The following is an 18745-nucleotide window of genomic DNA, read 5'->3' as shown; positions in this document are numbered from 1 at the left end:
CATCAAAGCAAGTAAAAATTTACCAAACCATAGAATTTGACATGAATTGATAGTCAAGGTGTTTGTATTTATAATTTGATCATAGTTTGATGCTAGCATTTACTCATTTGGTCGTGGTAAATAAGTTTTGTTGATTTTAATCCAAAGATAGAAAAGAGCTACATCCATAATATTTTCATAACAAATCATAGGTAGTTAGTTGTTATTAGTTCAAATTTAAACCTACCGTTGAGATTATTTTTTTGCCCTAACAATAACAACCAATAACAACCTGTCACTAAGAATTTGTTATGAAAAATATTGTGGACATGACATGTCTCCCAAAAATATGAGTGTTGATTTGATAAAATGTGTTTCAACTTTCAAGCATCCTAGATTGTTCAAAAATATTTTGAAAACTTTGAAAAGAGTCAAAATGAGTTGATGATATTACCATGAACAATTATTTAATTTTTTTCAACAATTATTCTATCAAAAAAGAATAGATATACAATAAATTCACAACTTATTTTTACAATTGTTAATGTGGGGTCATTGGGCCTAGGAATAGGTGTTGGGCTAGAGGTCCAATCTGAGGACACTGGATGATCCGATGATGTGCAAATATCAGCTCAAAAAGCAGTACTGATGGATAAAGAAGCGAGGTTCGATCAAGGTTGTCCAAGAAGGTGGTCCGAGAAAGAGTATGTCTTCGGCTATGTAAAGCCGAGGTAGGAGAAGGCCGTCTAGCGTTCAAGGACGATATTCTTAGAAATCCTATAAGTAAGGATAGACATGGTGGATGTATAAGATAAAAAGAAGAGCTACGAAATATCTAAGATAAAACTGTTACCACGGCATTGAATACTCTGCAACTACTTCTCTGACTGCATTAATGGGAAAGTGATGCCTGAGTATCAGAGTTCAGCGTTATAGCTGCCTCCAAAGACTTTAGAGATAGGTTGATGGGACAAGTATCTAAATCGGCAATCTGATTCATTCGTGGAAGATGGGGAGAAGAAGGAGGATGATAAAAAAACGAAAAGGAAGACGTTCAGAAAAGGGATCGGGGAGAAAAGGGAGAAAATACTGTACCCATGAGCACCCATAATTGTCATCTATCTTTGAAAGGATAATATCAATCATCCTCGGTTTGTGTTCGAGGACAATTTATGTTGCATAAATAATCCAGTGTGTATGATACTGCAATCTAGTCCATTATTTTTGTTATTCAACATCACTAAAACTTAGATTTCAAGCCCACTCTCTACAAATTTTATGGTATTGGGCTTTTTGAGCCAATCCCCTACTTGCTGTTGGGTTTGGGTGCAAATTGTGACCTTACAATCAAAATGGAAAAAATATTTTCTATCAAATGATACAATGCTAGCTGTATTAAAATTCAATAAGTGTGAGACATGTTAGTAAAAAATAACTAACCCATTAACAAATGAAATACATGTGTTAGTGGGTAGTTATTTTTGCACGCATGTCTCACACTTATTAGATATCATTTGATACCAAATACCTTCTCATTAAGATTAGATGTCATGATTTGTGTACAATAAAAGTGATGTATGTAGTGGTTTTATGTGAAAGTAATGTCGAATTAATCATAATATGTCACCTCAAATATTGTGAAATTTATTATATACAACAATTGTTGTAATTTCATGCATATCCAATCTTTGTAGATATTTGGATTCCGGTTTGTAAAGCCATTTTTTGTTGATAATTTGGTAGTTACATTAGAAAGAGATTTGAAGTTTGAACTCCATACAATCATTGTTGAAAATTGCATTAGATACTAGTTGAGGGAAAATATATAGGGTAGTTCTGAAATATAGTGAAATGGTATTGCCTTTTTTTACATTCACAATAGACTCTATTATGAATTTAATGAGCAGATTCTATCATAATTGTCAAATAAAAGAATATCATTCACTGAAATTACGCAAGAATTAATTCTAATTGAGATGCAAGATTTTTGATAGGACTCCTTTCTAATTGGAGATGTCATTTTCCATCAAAGAAGGATAACCGACCCTCTATTTTGCGTCGGCCTATTTTTAACACAAAGACCATATTGAAAGCCTCGATGAGATCTTATAAAAAAAAAAAATAATAAAATAAAGAAAGCCTCGATGAAACGTTGCAACAAATTTTATTTCTTTATGCTTATTTTATATTACGCAGTCCAACTACGGCCGCAACCTTTTCTGGTTTTGGAATAGTAATCTGTCCAGTTATTTTGGAATCATCTTATTCTAACAAGTTCACCATATTGTTTTACATTAAATACTAAATGCGTAGACTCTATTTCACATTTGCAAAGTGGGAGGGTCGGTGGCATCACCATGATGGATCCCACTAACTTTAGATTTTTTTAAGGTTGTTCATTACTATTTGGTGACTTTTTTTTTTGGGTGCAGAAGGCATTTTTTAGGAGGACTTTATGGTGACGTGGCCTATGAATTCTCAATAAAAATATGAAAGGGCTCTTTGTATTATATCTACCAGTTGAGTTATTAGAGAGAGAGAGAGAGAGAGAGAGAGAGAGTCTGTGTACAAATATGAAAATAATATTACCATGAATAATCACAAAGTATGTGATGACTAAAGTGTATGAATAAACTATACTAAAAAAATAATGAATATAGAAGTCATTTGAACACAATCACAATTTCAAGTGAACAATCATGTGATAGAATAATTATAAATCAATTAAATAAATAAAAGAGCTCTTTGTTATTTTTTTTTCTTTTTCCATTTATTCAGTTTCAACATTTTCCCCTTCATATCTGCTTTAATACATATATGTTTTTTTATTATATTTTTTTTATATGTTGAAAATAATATTTTTATATTAAAATCTAGCTCCTCAAAGAAAAATGATTGGTTCTGTCCTGTTTACTTTTTTTTATGAACCTGTCTTGTTTACTTAAATCATGATCCAACATCTAGTTTTAATCACATTTATAAATTGAAAGACATAAAAAGAAAAAAGAAAAAAGAATATAAATGCTGCATATCTGTGCTTTGGTACCTATGGGTAGTTTTTGCTTAAAGAGAAAGTGTTGTATTGTCTATTTCTCTTTGCGTGGGGTGGGGGAAGGAGAAAGCTAGCTTGTTTGGACGTTGATGTATATATGGCCGCGAAAATCACAAGCAGCACACCAGCACTGCATGAAATTTCGTTTTCCTATTCATTTTCCCCAATCTCTTCATTCTATTTGTCACTTATGTATATATTTTTTGGTTAAAATTTGTTCCCCCTTGGCTAAATGATTCATTCCAGAAACAATTTACTAACGTTAGATGGTATTTGGGCATGACATAAAATTTAATCAAAATGAGAAATATATCAATATATAAAAATAATTTTTTAAGAAATTTTTTTGAATTACTGGATATCGAGTATATAACCGAGTAATCTAATGCTGACTACAGATTTTAAACCCAAAATATTATAGATATCATGAGACTTTATAAGCCTTTAAACTGATCTATTAGGTTAATACAAACAATTTTTAATTTTTGAGAATTTAATAGGAATTAGGAACCATTAATTGACTTTCATTTTGTAAAATTTTGTGTGTATAAAATTGGTTTAAAATTAAATCAAATATGTTTCCTGAATACCCATTTCTTTAAAATACAAGCTTTTAAATTTTTATTTTTTTTGTTAGGGGAAATTTTTGATGTTTTTAAGTATATATACTTTCTGATAATTAGTTTTTAAATTTGACATTTCAACATACATGCATATCAAAATTGGTTAATATAAATATGAATAAATCGAAATAAATTAAAACTAGGGAAATTTTAAAATAGTTTCAGCTTAGATTTAACTCATATTAAAATTGAACCATTTTTTTTTGGGTTAAAATTTGTTTCCCCTTGGCTAAATGATTCATTCCAGAAACAACCTACTAATGTTAGATGGTACTTGGGCATGTCATAAAATTTAATCAAAATGGGAAATATATATAAAGTAATTTTTTAAGAGAGATTTATGAGTTATTGGATATCAAGTATGTACTCGAATAGCCAGATGCTAGTTAGAGGCTTCAAATGCAAAATAATATAGATATTATGAGACATTATGAGCCATTAAACTAATTTATTAGGTTAATATGAACAATTTTTAATTTTTTAGAATTTAATGGGATTTAGGAACCATTAATTGACTTTCATTTTGTAAAGTTTTGTGTGTATAAAATTGGTTTAAAATTAAATCAAATATATTTCCTGAATACCTATTCCTTTAAAATACAAGTTTTTAAATTTTTATCTTTTTAAGAGAAATTTTTGATGTTTTTAAGTATATAAATTTACTGAAAATTAGGGGCTGATATGTGATTTTGAGCAACAATTTTTAGTTTTTAAACAACATTACACGTATTTTTACACATTTTTTCACCCACACGTATTTTCAAAAAATACAAATAGTGTTACTAGAACAATATTATTAAATACCCCTTAGATTTTATATCTGACGTCAACATACATGCATATCAAAATTGGTTATAAATTTATAATATATAAATATGAATAAATAGAAATAAATTAAAACTAGGGAAATTTTAAAATAGTTTCAGCTTTGATTTAACTCATATTAAAATTGAACCAATTAAGTCACTGTGACGAAATAGGTCCCACAAACCGATTCAGATCCAATCCAAAAAAAAAAAAAAAAAAAAAATCAAAGAAACACAAAACAACACTGTTAAGAAAAGAGAGAGAAAGATTTTAAATTGAAAAAAAAAAAGCAACCAAGTTATTAAAAAAAAAAAAAAAGATTCAAATAAGAGAGAGAAAGTTCAAAGTATAGAGAACGAGAGAGAAAGAAAGAGAGAGAGAGAGATAGAGAGAGAGAGAGAGAAGGGTTCTTCTCGCGCATTACCTCTCGTCCTTTATTTCCCATTTCAAATCGTTGAAATTCAATTCAAAGTTCAAACCCTAAAAATACAAACACATAATATTTTCTGAGAGAGAGAGAGAAACACAGAGAAAGAGATCTAATTCCATCAGATCTCTCCGATTCCGATTTCACTCCGATCGATCTCTTCGCGCTATTTCAGTTTTCTCCGATTTTTCGTTCATCCGTAAAATTTTGAGAATCAGATCGTCGGAGATCTTCGAAAGCTCGAGTCGATGGAGGCGATCGAGGAGTTGTATCAGCTATCGGAGTCGATGCGACAGGCCACGGCTCTGCTCGCCGATGAAGACGTTGACGAAACTTCAAGCTCCTCTGGTTCTTCTTCTAGAAGAGCCTCCACTTTTCTTAATTGCGTTGCTCTCGGCAATGTTGTGAGTTCCTTCGTCTTCCTCTTTCTGCTTTTGTTTTCGCGTGTATGGAGATGTATGTATTTATAGGTTGGTTGGAGATTTTGTGCTCGTAGGGATTTTTCTATGCTTGAGCTTTTGGATTTTGACTAGTTTATGTGTTTTGGTATTTGATGTGTTTGGTTATGGTGAAAACTGAGGATAGGAAACCGAGTGAAAGTGCTATTTTAGATTAGCTTTCAAAGACATTATTGCTTATTGAGAAAATTTAGATATTCTTGTACTTGATTTACAGTGACCGCTTTTTGTTAGAGAAATTATAGCTTGATTGCTTGAAAGTGTTTTGTTGTTGGGGATTTTGATGAACAGTGAATGCAGAGGTTGGAATTGATGTCGTTTATAACACTTAGATGAAACTGTTTTTAATTGTTTGTTTGGAATTGAGGGAATTTTGGAATTTGAATTGCGGTAAAATTTTGAAGCTCAGTGCTATGTGAAGTACTATGCTATGTTTCAATTTTGAGTTTTAATTGGGATGTCCAAATTTTTTATGTTTTATTTATGCTTGGAAATTATGAGAATCTGTTTGAAGATGGGGCCAAATTGAAAAATTCTGATTTCAGTGTTGTTTGTCTATTTTGTAACCATTCGGGTCCATTCTTATGCTGTGTAATACCGCTTTGGCTGTTTGGAGGATCCTGATGTAATAATTTTTTTGGTGCACCAACAATTGGACAGGGTGCTGGTAAATCTGCTGTCTTAAACAGTTTAATTGGTCATCCTGTTTTGGTAAGTTTGGATCTTATGTGGTTCTTTTTGATTATTTTGTATAATGTATAGAACCTGGAATTGCATTATTTATTTAATTTTTCTCTTCTTCATTCAGCCAACTGGTGAAAATGGTGCCACACGGGCACCCATAAGCATTGATTTACAGAGGGATGGTTCTTTGAGCAGCAAATCAATTGTTTTGCAGATTGACAATAAATCGCAACAAGTTTCTGCAAGTTAGTAACTATTATGGATAGTCTCTAATTAGTTTAACTTCATGTCTTTATGGTTGGAAATGTTTTTACTTGCAAAAATCATAATCTTTCTGAGGATTTCTCTGGTAGCACTGACCTGCCCTGTGGGATGTCTGTGATGCTTATCCCTTACAAATACTGCGGGATGACAGGAAGTTTAGTGATAATGTGACAAACACTGTGGGATGGTTCTCTTCAACCGTTTGATGTTTTTTACTTGATTGTTGTGGTTCTTCTGCAGGTGCGTTGCGACATTCTCTACAGGATAGATTGAGTAAGAGTTCCTCTGGCAAGAGTCGAGATGAAATATACTTGAAGCTACGCACAAGCACAGGTCAGTTCGTAATTGATAGTCCTTTATCCCTCTTAACTTATGCTCTAAAATTTTATTCCTGTAGATTATGTTTGAGTGGATAAATGCTTCGGGGTTGTTTTTTTATTTTACTTTATTTTATTTTTATTGGTACTTTGGGGCTGTTTCCTTTTGCTGCTTTTCCTGACTTGCTTGATCAATGTTCTTTTAGTGTTTAATTTTGATGTAACTTTTGTACACTTCCTGTGTACATGGGTGGTGCCCTTTGTCCTTTGAGCTTATGTAATGAATTTTCATAAAAAAAAGAAAAGAAATTATGCCCTTAGATTTACTTATGAATTATTATTATTATTATTATTATTATTATTATTATTATTTTTTTGAGTGCATGTGCGCACGTGTGTATGACTTCCTAATTTGCAAAATGAGAAGTTTTTCCAAAAATTCTTGATATGAGATTGCAAAAATATATTTTGTTATAGCTCAAAAACAAAATTTATTTACCTTCCCCACAAAAGAGAGAGCCTTGTGTACTGGGTATGACCTTTTATTTTTTAATTGCAATCTTACTTAGGCTTTATGTATAATGCTCTGAATATGAGGGTATCAATTGCTTTGTTTTTATTTTTTTCAAGTTGAGAGGTTATAATGGACATCTGTATTGGGTTTGTTCATCATTTATTTGATTCCCTGCCATCATGTGTATTCTTTGATCTCATTGGTTTTTTTTGTTGTACTTATTATATATTCTATTAACTTTATTCCTCCTCAGCTCCTCCCCTGAAGTTGATTGATTTACCTGGGCTGGATCAACGGATCATGGATGAGTCAATGGTAAGTAGTGCCTAGTACTTTTAGAGTCTTAGACCTTTGTTTGATACAAGGATTTATATGGCCAAGACCCTAGAGTTCATCATTCTTGCAATGGGTTCTGTCGGATGTGTCTAATTGATTTATTTATCTATCTACTTTTAATAAATAGGTTCTCAATGAATGGTCTTGTCGTAGTTTGTGTGTTTGAATTAGTAGAAACAGTTTTGATTAACAAATTTTTAATGGTTCTTGTATAGGTTAGTGAATATGCTGAGCATAACGATGCCATTCTGCTAGTTATAGTACCTGCGGCCCAGGCACCTGAAATTGCTTCGTCTCGAGCCCTTAGAGTTGCCAAGGAATTTGATGGAGATGGTAAATTGCTTTTATGGTTCTAACTTATTTCTGTGGGACAGGAGGTTAAATTTGACTTTGTTCCTTACTGTGAACTAAGTTCTGTTGTAAATAATTGTGCCTTAGTGCATATGAGGCACTGCTATCCAAAAGTTCATGTGCTCTGTTTCCCCTCATTCCCAAATGCATTCATCCTCTTTCTCTTTGTTAATAATTTGATTCTATAAGTAATTAAGTGGGGAATTGTATGTTGATTACAGGTACCAGAACCATTGGTGTAATTAGTAAAATAGATCAAGCTGCATCAGACCAGAAAGCTCTGGCTGCCGTTCAGGCTCTCCTGTTAAATCAGGGGCCATCAAGAGCATCTGATATGCCATGGGTTGCTTTAATAGGTCAATCAGTTGCAATAGCCTCCGCATCTGGATCTGTTGGCTCCGAGAGTTCCTTGGAAACTGCATGGAGGGCAGAGAGTGAAAGTCTAAAGTCCATACTGACTGGAGCCCCGCAAAGTAAGCTTGGGAGAATAGCTTTGGTGGATGCTCTGGCACAGCAGATTCGCAATCGTATGAAAGTCCGGCTTCCTAATGTCCTCTCTGGGTGGGTCTTTTGCTGATACCATAACATTTTGTTTTGAACTTTTTGTGTCTTCATGCATTTTTAAGATCAGTTGTTTTTCTTTTGTTCTAAAATTTAATCTGGTAATGACTAATGTTATTACTTGCAACAAATGTGACTTTATTTCCTTATTTTTGTTATAATTCTTGAGAAGTTTGGATTTTGGAGTTTTGTGACGTATGGAGGACAAAACTTATATGAGGCAGTTTTCAAATGTTCACTTATTATTAGGTTACTCATACAAATTCATCCTGATTTTTAGCTCTGTAAATTGGTCATAGTTTGCGCTTCCATCTACTACTGACATGCAGGTTGTTTTTAGTGAATAAATCTAGTTTATTAATTTGGTTTACAGGCATTTTTTTTTTTTGATAGGTGAAAATCAAATTAATTAGGTTTACATGTAAAATTATGGCCATGCATATAATTTAAGACTGAATACCTTTTCTAATAGAACAGCTTATGAATGGATTTACAGTCTTCCCTCTGCCATGCATGTTGTGAATTTCCATCTAATTTGGCTCCTTATCAACCTGTCCTTCACATTTGTGCAGGTTGCAGGGCAAGTCTCAAGTAGTTCAGGATGAGTTGGTAAGGCTTGGTGAGCAAATGGTGAATAGTTCTGAGGGCACCAGGGCTCTAGCCTTGGAACTTTGTCGTGAATTTGAGGATAAGTTTCTCCAGCATGTTACATCCGGTGAGGTGAGGTTTTCTGTCCTTTTTTTTTTGTTTAGTTCAGTAAACTTTAGTCTTAAGCATGAAAATTTTCCAATTAGAAGGATTTTTTATTTATATTTGGCATATAATCTTTTCGAATCCCTTCAATTTATCAATAAATCAAAGTGTTTATTATTTTGAAATTTATCTACTTAATATACCTTCTCGTAGTTAAGAAGTTTTCCTCATTCATTGGTCAACATTTGCCTTGCTGACCTTGGGAATTTTCTTAAAGGTGAAAGATCTCTAAAGTTGTTAGTTGCTGCCCATCTCAATTCTTATCAATAAAAAAATGAGCAAATCACTATGGAGAAGCTTACCTTTGAAAAATGGAGGCAATTCCACTCTAGTGGGTTCTCTAAGCTGTCAGGTTTTGAGTAGACGGAAAAGAAGTATATTTTAAAACTACTTATAAAAAAAGAAGAAGTGTTTTTTAAAACTGCCAAGGAAAACTTTTAACTTTAGCTGGTGTGTTCCAGGCAGTGGTAGCAAACTCAAAAGTCCTTATAAGTTAGTGAATGTACTGACTGCTGAGTTGACAGGTTTCCTTGGACTTTATTCTAAGAGATCATTTATGTAGTATGAAGAAAATTTTGTGATTACATAAATATTATATGGTAAGATGAGTTTATAAAAATAGATATAATTGCTCTATGCTTCTTGCCAGCATTCCTCTTCCTCTTCCCTCGGTTTTACTCAAGAAGCTGTGTATGAAATGACATTTTGTTTCAAGTATTTGTATATGGTGATAGTAATATTTTTTTTTCAGAAATTTATCTGGTGCGATCCTTAGCTTTCTTCACATGTTTATCTGGTCGTTCATTTGGATAGCCTGTGCCATTGGCAATTGCCTCTTTCTTCAACAGTAACTGAACTATTTGTGGCATTCAGCAGCAAATGATATTCTTATGATATTCATTCAGTTAATTGCTTCTTGAGTCATGCGTTTGAGCTGCCGCTGTTACTAATTTTTTTGCAGGGTGCGGGTTGGAAAATTGTTGCCAGCTTCGAGGGGAACTTTCCAAATAGAATCAAGCAACTTCCTTTAGACAGACATTTTGATATCAATAATGTCAAGAGGGTATATTTTGTCCTTCCACTATTTTCCAAATTCCCTTATTATAGGTCATCTTGTATTGTCTTTCAAGGTTTCTCTTTGAGTCTTCCTTTGACCTTTCCATTTTGAAATTTGTATTAGATTGTGTTAGAAGCGGATGGTTATCAGCCATATCTCATATCCCCTGAAAAGGGTTTAAGATCCTTAATTAAAGGTGTCTTGGAGCTTGCAAAAGAACCATCACGACTCTGTGTTGATGAGGTAAATCCAGGCTTTCACGACCATCTAGATTCTAACTTATGACTTCAGTGGGCTTTCCTAAATATTTTTCTATTGAAGGCTTGAGAGACTATCATTTCTTGGGTTCTATCAATCAGCCTTCACATTCTTTACAATGACTCAAAATTTTGGAACAAAAAGTGTTTCTAGTTATTTGGTCTGGAAGAGCTTTTCTACAGTTAATACATGCCATTCACACTCTTCTGTATAATCTTTATTTGGATCATTTGTGCAAACAAATAGGTACACCGTGTCCTGGTAGATATAGTTTCTGCTGCTGCAAATGGTACACCGGGTCTTGGAAGATACCCTCCTTTTAAGAGAGAGGTATGGTGCCTTACTTTCTTGTCAAATTTTTCTTTGTTATTTTTTTTTTCTAAAAATAAATTGTACTGTGTTCAATTGTATGAAGTCGAGTTTGGGTGGTGTAACTTCACTTCTGTTTTTATCTTTCTGTTTTGTGAAACTTAACCAATGTTAACCTTGTACAAGGTTGTCACAATTGCAAGTGCTGCTTTAGATGGGTTTAAGAATGAAGCAAAGAAAATGGTTGTTGCACTAGTAGATATGGAGCGAGCTTTTGTGCCGCCCCAACATTTTATCCGTTTGGTGCAAAGAAGGTATTTTTTTTAATTATTCTTTTGCCTGAAATATGTGTTTTAGCATTTGGTTTTAGTTTCTAAGGCATTTGGTTGCAGATTGTGACATGTCATGTTGCGTGGGTAACAGACCATAACATGTTTTGACAGTTTTTGAATGCTTGTTTGTTTTTTTTTGTGCAAAAATGTTGAGTTAAACTCTACAACTGTAACGTGATGGCATGCCTGCTTTAAGCCTTTAGCGGCTATATCATCACTACATAGCTTGAGAATTCTATATAATCTTCACTTGATTGAATTTCTTCCCTTTCTCTCTCCCTCTCTATCTCTCAAGTGTGTCTTCTTCCTGAGTGTATTATCGAAATAAAGCATCTGGTTTCAGATTTTAGCATGTTTGACATTTGTTAAATGCTTGCAATTTCTGTAAAGCTGTTGAGTTAAAAGCTTTGCCATCATTACATAGCTTGAGAACTCTATTTAATGTTTGGATTATGAAATTTTGTGTCCTCCTCTTCCATAAGTGTGTCTTGTTCCTGAGTGTGTTGTGTTCATTGCTAGTTCAATATTAAATTGTTTGTACCATTTTCCAATATTTACCTGCAACTTACCAGGATGATCTATCTTTTTTTTCCCCAGAATGGAGAGACAGCGCCGGGAGGAGGAGCTCAAGACACGTTCCACAAAAAAAGGACAAGATGCAGAGCAAGGAATGCTAAATAGGGTAGGAGATCTCTTTCTCCAATGTAAAGTGGATGAGTTTGGAAGAAGTGCATTGATTGGATTTTGTTGCTCCTGTCCCCTGGGGAACTAATATATATAACCTGTTATTTTAGTTATTTAGTCTCTTAGTATTCCTTGCTCATTATATGTTAATTATTTACTTGTCCTAGGCAACTAGTCCTCAGACGGCTGGTCAACAAACTGGTGGAAGTTTGAAATCAATGAAGGAGAAATCTGGTCAGGCAGAGAAAGAAGCACAGGAGAGTTCAGGTTTGAAGACTGCAGGCCCTGAAGGAGAAATAACGGCAGGTTTGTATGCACATTTTGTATTCATATGAGAATGTATATACCACTTTTTAGGGGGCATTTTTCTTTTTTATGCATGTTGGAAGTGGCATTTTGCCGAAGTAGCATTTGTGGGAAGTTAACATAGCCGTTACCTGGGGTCATCTAGGCTTTCAAAGTTTCAGGCAACCATGCATAACAACTGTGCATTTTGTCTTGCTTTTTTCCTGTTTAATATGTTGTTATCTTTATATTTTCTGCAGGTTTTATATTAAAGAAAAGTGCAAAAACTAACGGATGGAGTCGGCGGTGGTTTGTTTTGAACGAGAAGACCGGAAAGGTTTGTAACATTAGTTCCAAGCCTGCCAAATTTCATGCCTACATTCACTAATTGGGTTTGTTCAATAATATCCTCACATTTAAAGTCTTATAAAATAAGATGTGTGTACTTATTGCTGATGTACTACTACCATTACTATGATTGTGACCTGTAGGATTTACTTTGACCTCTCATTTATTTTACAGCTTGGGTACACCAAAAAGCAAGAGGAAAGACATTTTCGTGGAGTCATCACTTTGGAGGTAAGGATAACAGTTGATACAGTTATACTGTCAGATCTGTGATTATTAGTAATTATCTTGTACCCCAAGTTTTTTGGGAGTCTTTTTACTTCTTCAAATTCCATCATCCTTGGTAAAGCCAGACAGGAAGTGTAAGTGGACAGAACTTTAAAGTTTCACCTGATATCTTTTTTTTTTTTTTGATAAGTAATGAAAAATTTTAATAAGCAAAGAAAAACAGCCAACCGAGTACATTGGGAATGTACTAAGAGGGCACAAATCAAGGACCAAGGTTACAACGATCAAGCAAAACAGGAAGGTAAAGACAAGAAAAATAACAAAAGACCACACTCCAAACAAGGAGAGTGCGTAGAAAAAAAGACTTAAATATCTAACATTGAGCGCTCATATCCCTCAAAGCTTCTAGCATTTCTTTCACGCCAAATACACCATAACAAGCAATGAAGTACAAGTCTCCACAACTCTTTACCTACTTTCTTTCCCTTCTGCCTTTACTTGGGAAGGTGGCAAATTGTATGGAGAAATTACAACGAGACTCTCTGTGGAGTGGTATTAGTGGTGATTCTAAACTTCATTTAGTCAATTGGGCGAAGGTTTGTAAGCCGCTGCAGCTTGGAGGGTTAGGTGTTAGACGGTTGAGGAGTTTTATTCTGCCTTGTTAGGGAAATGGTTATGGAGGTATGGCATGGAGAACGATGCTCTATGGAGGAGGGTTATTGAGGTGAAATATGGGAATGATTGGGGTGAGTGGTGCACGAAAAAGGTGACTAGTGTTTATGGTGTTAGCTTGTGGAGATATATTAGTAGTGGTTGGCTGAATTTTTCTAAACTCCTTCTGAATGATGTGGGGGATTGTACTAGAGTGAAGTTTTGGAAGCATGTGTGGTGTGGAGATCGTACTCTCCAAGAGGCTTTCTCGGAACTTTATTGTCTTAGTAGGATAAAGGATTCTTCAGTAGCGGAGGTTATGTGTTGGTCTAGTGGGAGGATTCATTGGGATGCTAAATTCCGTTGTCCCCCTCAAGATTGGGAACAAGAATCCTTTGATCTATTTATGGATATGGTCTACTCTTCGTCGGTGTGGGGTTTGGGTCCTGATTGGGTTTGTTGGAAGCCAGCTAGGAGTAAAGGTTTTGAGGTTAGAGGATTCTATCTTTCTTTCTACCCTCCTACCCTCTTATCTTTCCCTTGGAGAATGATATGACATTCGAAGGTTCCTCCAAGGGGAGCTTTCTTTTTATGGTCTGCTTCCTTAGGTAAGATTTTAATAACTGATAACCGTCGCAAAAGACGTGTGCTTGTTCTTGATTGGTGCTATATGTGTAAGAAGTGTGGGGAGTCAGTGGATCATCTTCTTCTTCACTGCCCCATAGCTTGTGAGTTGTGGTCGTTGGTGCTCTGTTTGTTTGGTATCCATTGGGTTATGCCTCACAAGGTTATTGGGCTCACCTGATATCTTAACTGGGTGCATTCACACTATTTCTATAGTATGGGATTGTGGGGTTGCAGGCCTGCGGCCCATTTTTTCTAGGGTCACAAATTCATAAATTATGTATGTGAAGTACTACAGTTATGTGATCTAGTGAATATGCTCGTTTTCACTTAGCCGAATAGCAATGCATGTAATAATCCTTATGTTTGCTCTGGAATGCTGTATATCTAACTCATTGAATTTTGAATTTATTGAATCTATGTAAATCATTTTGTAGAACTGATTTTTGGTTTAACCCTGTTAGAGATTGGTTCTAGGCAAAGCTATTTTTGTAGAACTGAGAATTTTTAAATTCTTTTATAAAATTGGGTGTGGGCTATTGGGTTCTGCTAATTCAAAATGAAAGCAATTGGAATTTTTTTTCATATGGAAGCATTAAGGGAAATTGATGCCTAGCAACTGTTTGTCTTTTTGCTATGTTCATTGGGAACCCTAAGTTAGAGATTTTGTTTTCCATTTTTAGTCCACAATAACAAGGGAGAAGTGAATTTTCTTGTTGACTATCTTGCTGAGATTGTAGACACTATGAAATTATGGAGCCACGTTGGTATCATGAAAATCTGCTTGTATTTAAATGTTAAGAATTGTTTCTAGAAAGTCAGCTGTTCTTGGAAATGCAAACGATATTGCAGTAAGGTATTGTAGAATTTGGCATATCTCATAAATCTGCTTATCATTTGGTTTGGGAAGATGCAATGTCATACTAGCTTTACTATCTTAATAAATGTATGGGTGAATTATAAATCACACAAACAATTTATACATGTCTACCCATGCCTATGAAGGGGTAGTATAATTTTGGAATGTCATTTGGTATGGTACTTCATGCTAATAGCAATGATCACCCATCTCATGTAATTATTGTGCAGGAATGTAATATTGAAGAGGTCTCAGACGAGGAAGAACCACCAGCACCTCCAGCAAAGAGTTCGAAGGATAAGAAGGCTAATGGACCAGATTCTGGAAAAGCACCCAGTCTTGTGTTCAAGCTCACTAGCAAGGTTCCATATAAAACTGTGTTGAAAGGTATGTCCTTTTCTTTCATTATTTTTGTTTCTTAGATGATATTCCCCCCACAACCACCCCCCCCCCCCCCCCCCCCCCCCCAAAAAAAAAAAAGAAAGAAAGAAAAAGGTTCTTACAACCCCATGTTCAACTCAACCTCCATTTGTCTTGCAGCTCATAGTGCCGTTGTATTGAAGGCTGAGAGTATGGCAGATAAGATTGAATGGATGAATAAGATAAGAAGTGTTATTCAACCTTCTAAAGCAGGACAATTGAAGGGTACACCCACTGAAGGTGGTATGCGACAAAGTCTTTCTGATGGTTCTCTGGTGAGTTACTGATTTATGGATGCTGCTGTTATCTAAATTATTTTATAAATCTCTTTTCTGATGGTGCTTGTATAAATCTTTTTCCCTCCGATTATATTTGAAGAATTCTTCCAATTTCATAAATTTTGAATTTGAACTCTAGTTCTCTTGGTTGATGATCATCTCTTGGTTGATGATCTACAAATGACACCCAAACACACAATAAAAGTAATGTCCCAGTGCAATTTTGATTGAACCGCCTACTAACCTCTATTTAGCTTAAATTGATCCATAAGTATTCGTGCACAAAATTATGAAGTTTTTTTAACTAACTTTTTCCTTCCCCTCCTGTACTTTCAAGGATATGATGACTCGAAAACCTGCTGATCCTGAAGAGGAGCTTCGGTGGATGTCTCAAGAAGTACGTGGTTATGTTGAAGCAGTTTTGAACAGTTTGGCTGCAAATGTCCCTAAAGTAAGCCAACGTTTTCAACTTTACGTTTGTCATCCCTAAAGTCAACTTGTGAAATGATTTAACACATTTGGGATTGACTCGTTGAACAGGCTGTTGTTCTTTGCCAAGTTGAGAAAGCCAAGGAAGACATGCTAAATCAGTTGTACAGTTCTGTCAGGTTGCATGCTTCTCTATTTACATGGAATTTGTTGATTTTCCTTTTGCACTACCGTGAACTTTCTTAACAGACTGCCTTGTTACTGTGCTCCATACCTAACTGCAATATGTGGCTCCCATCATATTGTTTTTTCTGCCATAAAATATAAGGTTCTTAGGTAGTTGATAGTGAACAATTGTTTGTAATCATTTTTATATTTGTGCATGGATAGTGCACAGAGCACAGGCAGGATTGAAGAGCTGCTTCAAGAGGACCAGAATGTAAAACGTAGGAGAGAGCGCTACCAAAAACAGTCTTCTCTCCTTTCTAAACTAACGCGCCAACTTAGCATCCATGACAACCGAGCTTCTGCTGCTTCCAGCTTTTCTAATGGAGGAGCAGGTATGTACATAAAAGCTGTTCTCTCCTCTCTTACACAGGTCTGAATGCAGCTGATTAGTGGTTTGTGTTATCCACCATCTTTAAACCCTTGAAAATGTCTGTTTTTGACAAACAATTTAACAAAGGAAAAATATATTCATTTATGATATGCCATAAGTTTATATTTTTGTAGAGAAATCATTCTAGAGATTGAAAACTAGGCTTATAGATGGATGGATAACGTTCATGTCCCGTTACATTTTATGTTTGTTACCCATCCATGGTGGATGAGGACCTTTATAACACGGTCTACCTCACAATGTTGGATCCAGGGGCTGTGCATATAGTAACACTATCATGGTGGGCGAAGCAATCCCCTCTCCACTCACTCACATTGGTCAACTCATACATCCAACCATTTTAGTGTCCCACTTATTCCCAAACCCCAAGAAAGGAGGGTTACTGTTGATTGTCAATGTAGCCTATAAATTTGAGCTGAAATTGCATCTTCTTTTGTAAGAGTAAGGTTGAGGGCAAGGTCTTATTTAATGACCCATCAAGTGCATGTGTTATGAACTTGTAAATTATGTTGATTTGGCCTTTACCCTGAAATATCATGATATATAACATATTTTTAATTATCAATAATGTTCTTTGTTCAGTCTTTCACCACCCCCTTCCCCCCAAATGTGGGGGTGTTGTTCATGACCGCTGTAGTTACTCCTTTAATGCCTATTGATAATTTGATAAGATGGCCATGTCCGGAAGTTGTTTCAATGATTGGTTATATTTGTGTTTTCCTCTTTCTTTCGTGAAATTGTTTTCTGATGTTTTAATCTCTGTTTCCTTAGCAGAAAGCAGTCCTAGAACCAGTGGTCCTTCTGGCGATGACTGGAGATCTGCATTTGATGCAGCTGCTAATGGCTCTGTTGACTACAATTCCCACAGTGATTCTTTTAGGTCTCGATCCAATGGTCACAGCAGAAATTCCAGCGACCCAGCACAAAATGGTGATGTGAACTCTGGTTCAAACTCCAGCAGCCGGCGTACTCCTAATCGGTTGCCACCACCACCACCACAGTCTGGTTCTTCGGGTTACAAATACTATTAAATGGCCGACTTACATTGATTGACGACTCATATTTTCGTTGCATTTTTGGTGGGGGAGACCACTCAGCCCCATTTCATGATTCAAGCATATGGTCACCCTAAATTCTATACTATTAGAATCTTTAGAAGAGGAGAGAGGAAGCAAGGAAGGGAGGGTGTTTGTGTACATAGAAGACTTCAATTACTTGGTATCAGGTTCTCATGGCTTGGCCCGATGGATTCAAGGTTCACTTGAAATCCAATTATTATATTCTATTCAATTTTTCTCCATTCTCATAAAGTTTTAATTTTCCTTTTTTCTTGCTCATTTTTGGATGCTAGAGATGTATTTGCTTGTATTGATTCTGATTTCATGTGTACTTTCCATCTTTGATGGCCTTGTAACATGTGGAACATCTTTTTCTAGTAAAGGGAGATATTTTTTGTTTCCCATTCTTATATATCCACGTTTTATTCTGTGTTATGTGTCACATGAAGATGTTTGAGAGAGATTATTTTTAGTTATGAACATTGATGTGAGAAATTCTTATCGTGACCTCCCTTGATTCAAATAGAACATCCCATACATCATAATTTAATAAATAATTGAGTAAATTTTTGTTTCAGTATGCTTGAATTTAATTGTTGTTGGAAATAATAATTCCTTCTTTGTGTTTTATTGGATAATGTCACCAGGTGTATTATTTTTTGATAGATAGATTCCAATTTGTGCAATTAATAAATCCAGTTGTTTACCTTGCTGTATGCTTGTATTGAGTCTTTTCTTTGGTAGTTCGTTAAATCATTTATGTGTATTAAAGTACATGATTATGGATAGATTTTTCAGTTGCCATGTAATGTTAACACTTGGCTTGAGTTTTGTCTTTCCGTGCATGGCGATATAATAGAAGCGGTGTTTATTTCACACACTGGGGCATTAAACTTGTGATTTCAAGTCACTAGTTCAATACAAAAAAGTGATTCTGTACTTTGTGTGCAATAGTGTGTGCACAATAGTACCAACTCTTTAGCTTTATTTTCTACTCAATTTTGGAATTCAAAATGAAATAGAATTAATAGCCGACTTTGACAACACTTTCTTGACTGTAAGTGTGCTGTGTCGTGCCACAAATTAGCTTAGGATTATAATCATTTGTTTTTTCTTTATTATTTGTGAGAGTGAACTCTTTGGATGTATTTTCAAAATAGAAAGCGGTTTAATGTAGTTG

The 18745-nt window shown here is 34.9% G+C and overlaps 1 protein-coding gene across 2 annotated transcripts; it reads left to right on the top strand.

The window, feature by feature from the left end:
• The first annotated feature begins 4769 nt into the window (after positions 1–4769).
• LOC142619043 (dynamin-2A-like) lies at positions 4770–17993 on the top strand. 2 transcript variants are annotated; one of them, XM_075792120.1, is made up of 22 exons: positions 4770–5292; positions 6007–6057; positions 6155–6275; positions 6535–6627; positions 7379–7440; positions 7677–7794; positions 8034–8373; positions 8946–9093; positions 10088–10189; positions 10307–10426; positions 10688–10771; positions 10937–11064; positions 11680–11764; positions 11934–12072; positions 12312–12388; positions 12574–12630; positions 14992–15148; positions 15302–15456; positions 15797–15910; positions 16000–16067; positions 16279–16448; positions 17282–17993. In XM_075792120.1, the coding sequence occupies exons 1-22, from the start codon at positions 5137–5139 to the stop codon at positions 17536–17538; spliced, it is 2802 nt and encodes a 933-aa protein (XP_075648235.1). In that variant the 5' UTR covers positions 4770–5136; the 3' UTR covers positions 17539–17993. The 2 variants fall into 2 exon arrangements, with proteins under 2 accessions (XP_075648235.1, XP_075648233.1); XM_075792118.1 differs by having other exon boundaries at positions 17279–17993.
• Positions 17994–18745: the final 752 nt, after the last annotated feature.

Source organism: Castanea sativa, chromosome 12 (genome assembly GCF_040712315.1).
Source record: "Castanea sativa cultivar Marrone di Chiusa Pesio chromosome 12, ASM4071231v1".
Taxonomy (NCBI): domain Eukaryota; kingdom Viridiplantae; phylum Streptophyta; class Magnoliopsida; order Fagales; family Fagaceae; genus Castanea; species Castanea sativa.
The sequence above is the reverse complement of the archived record's forward strand: the minus strand, read 5'-3'. Positions and strand labels throughout refer to the sequence as shown.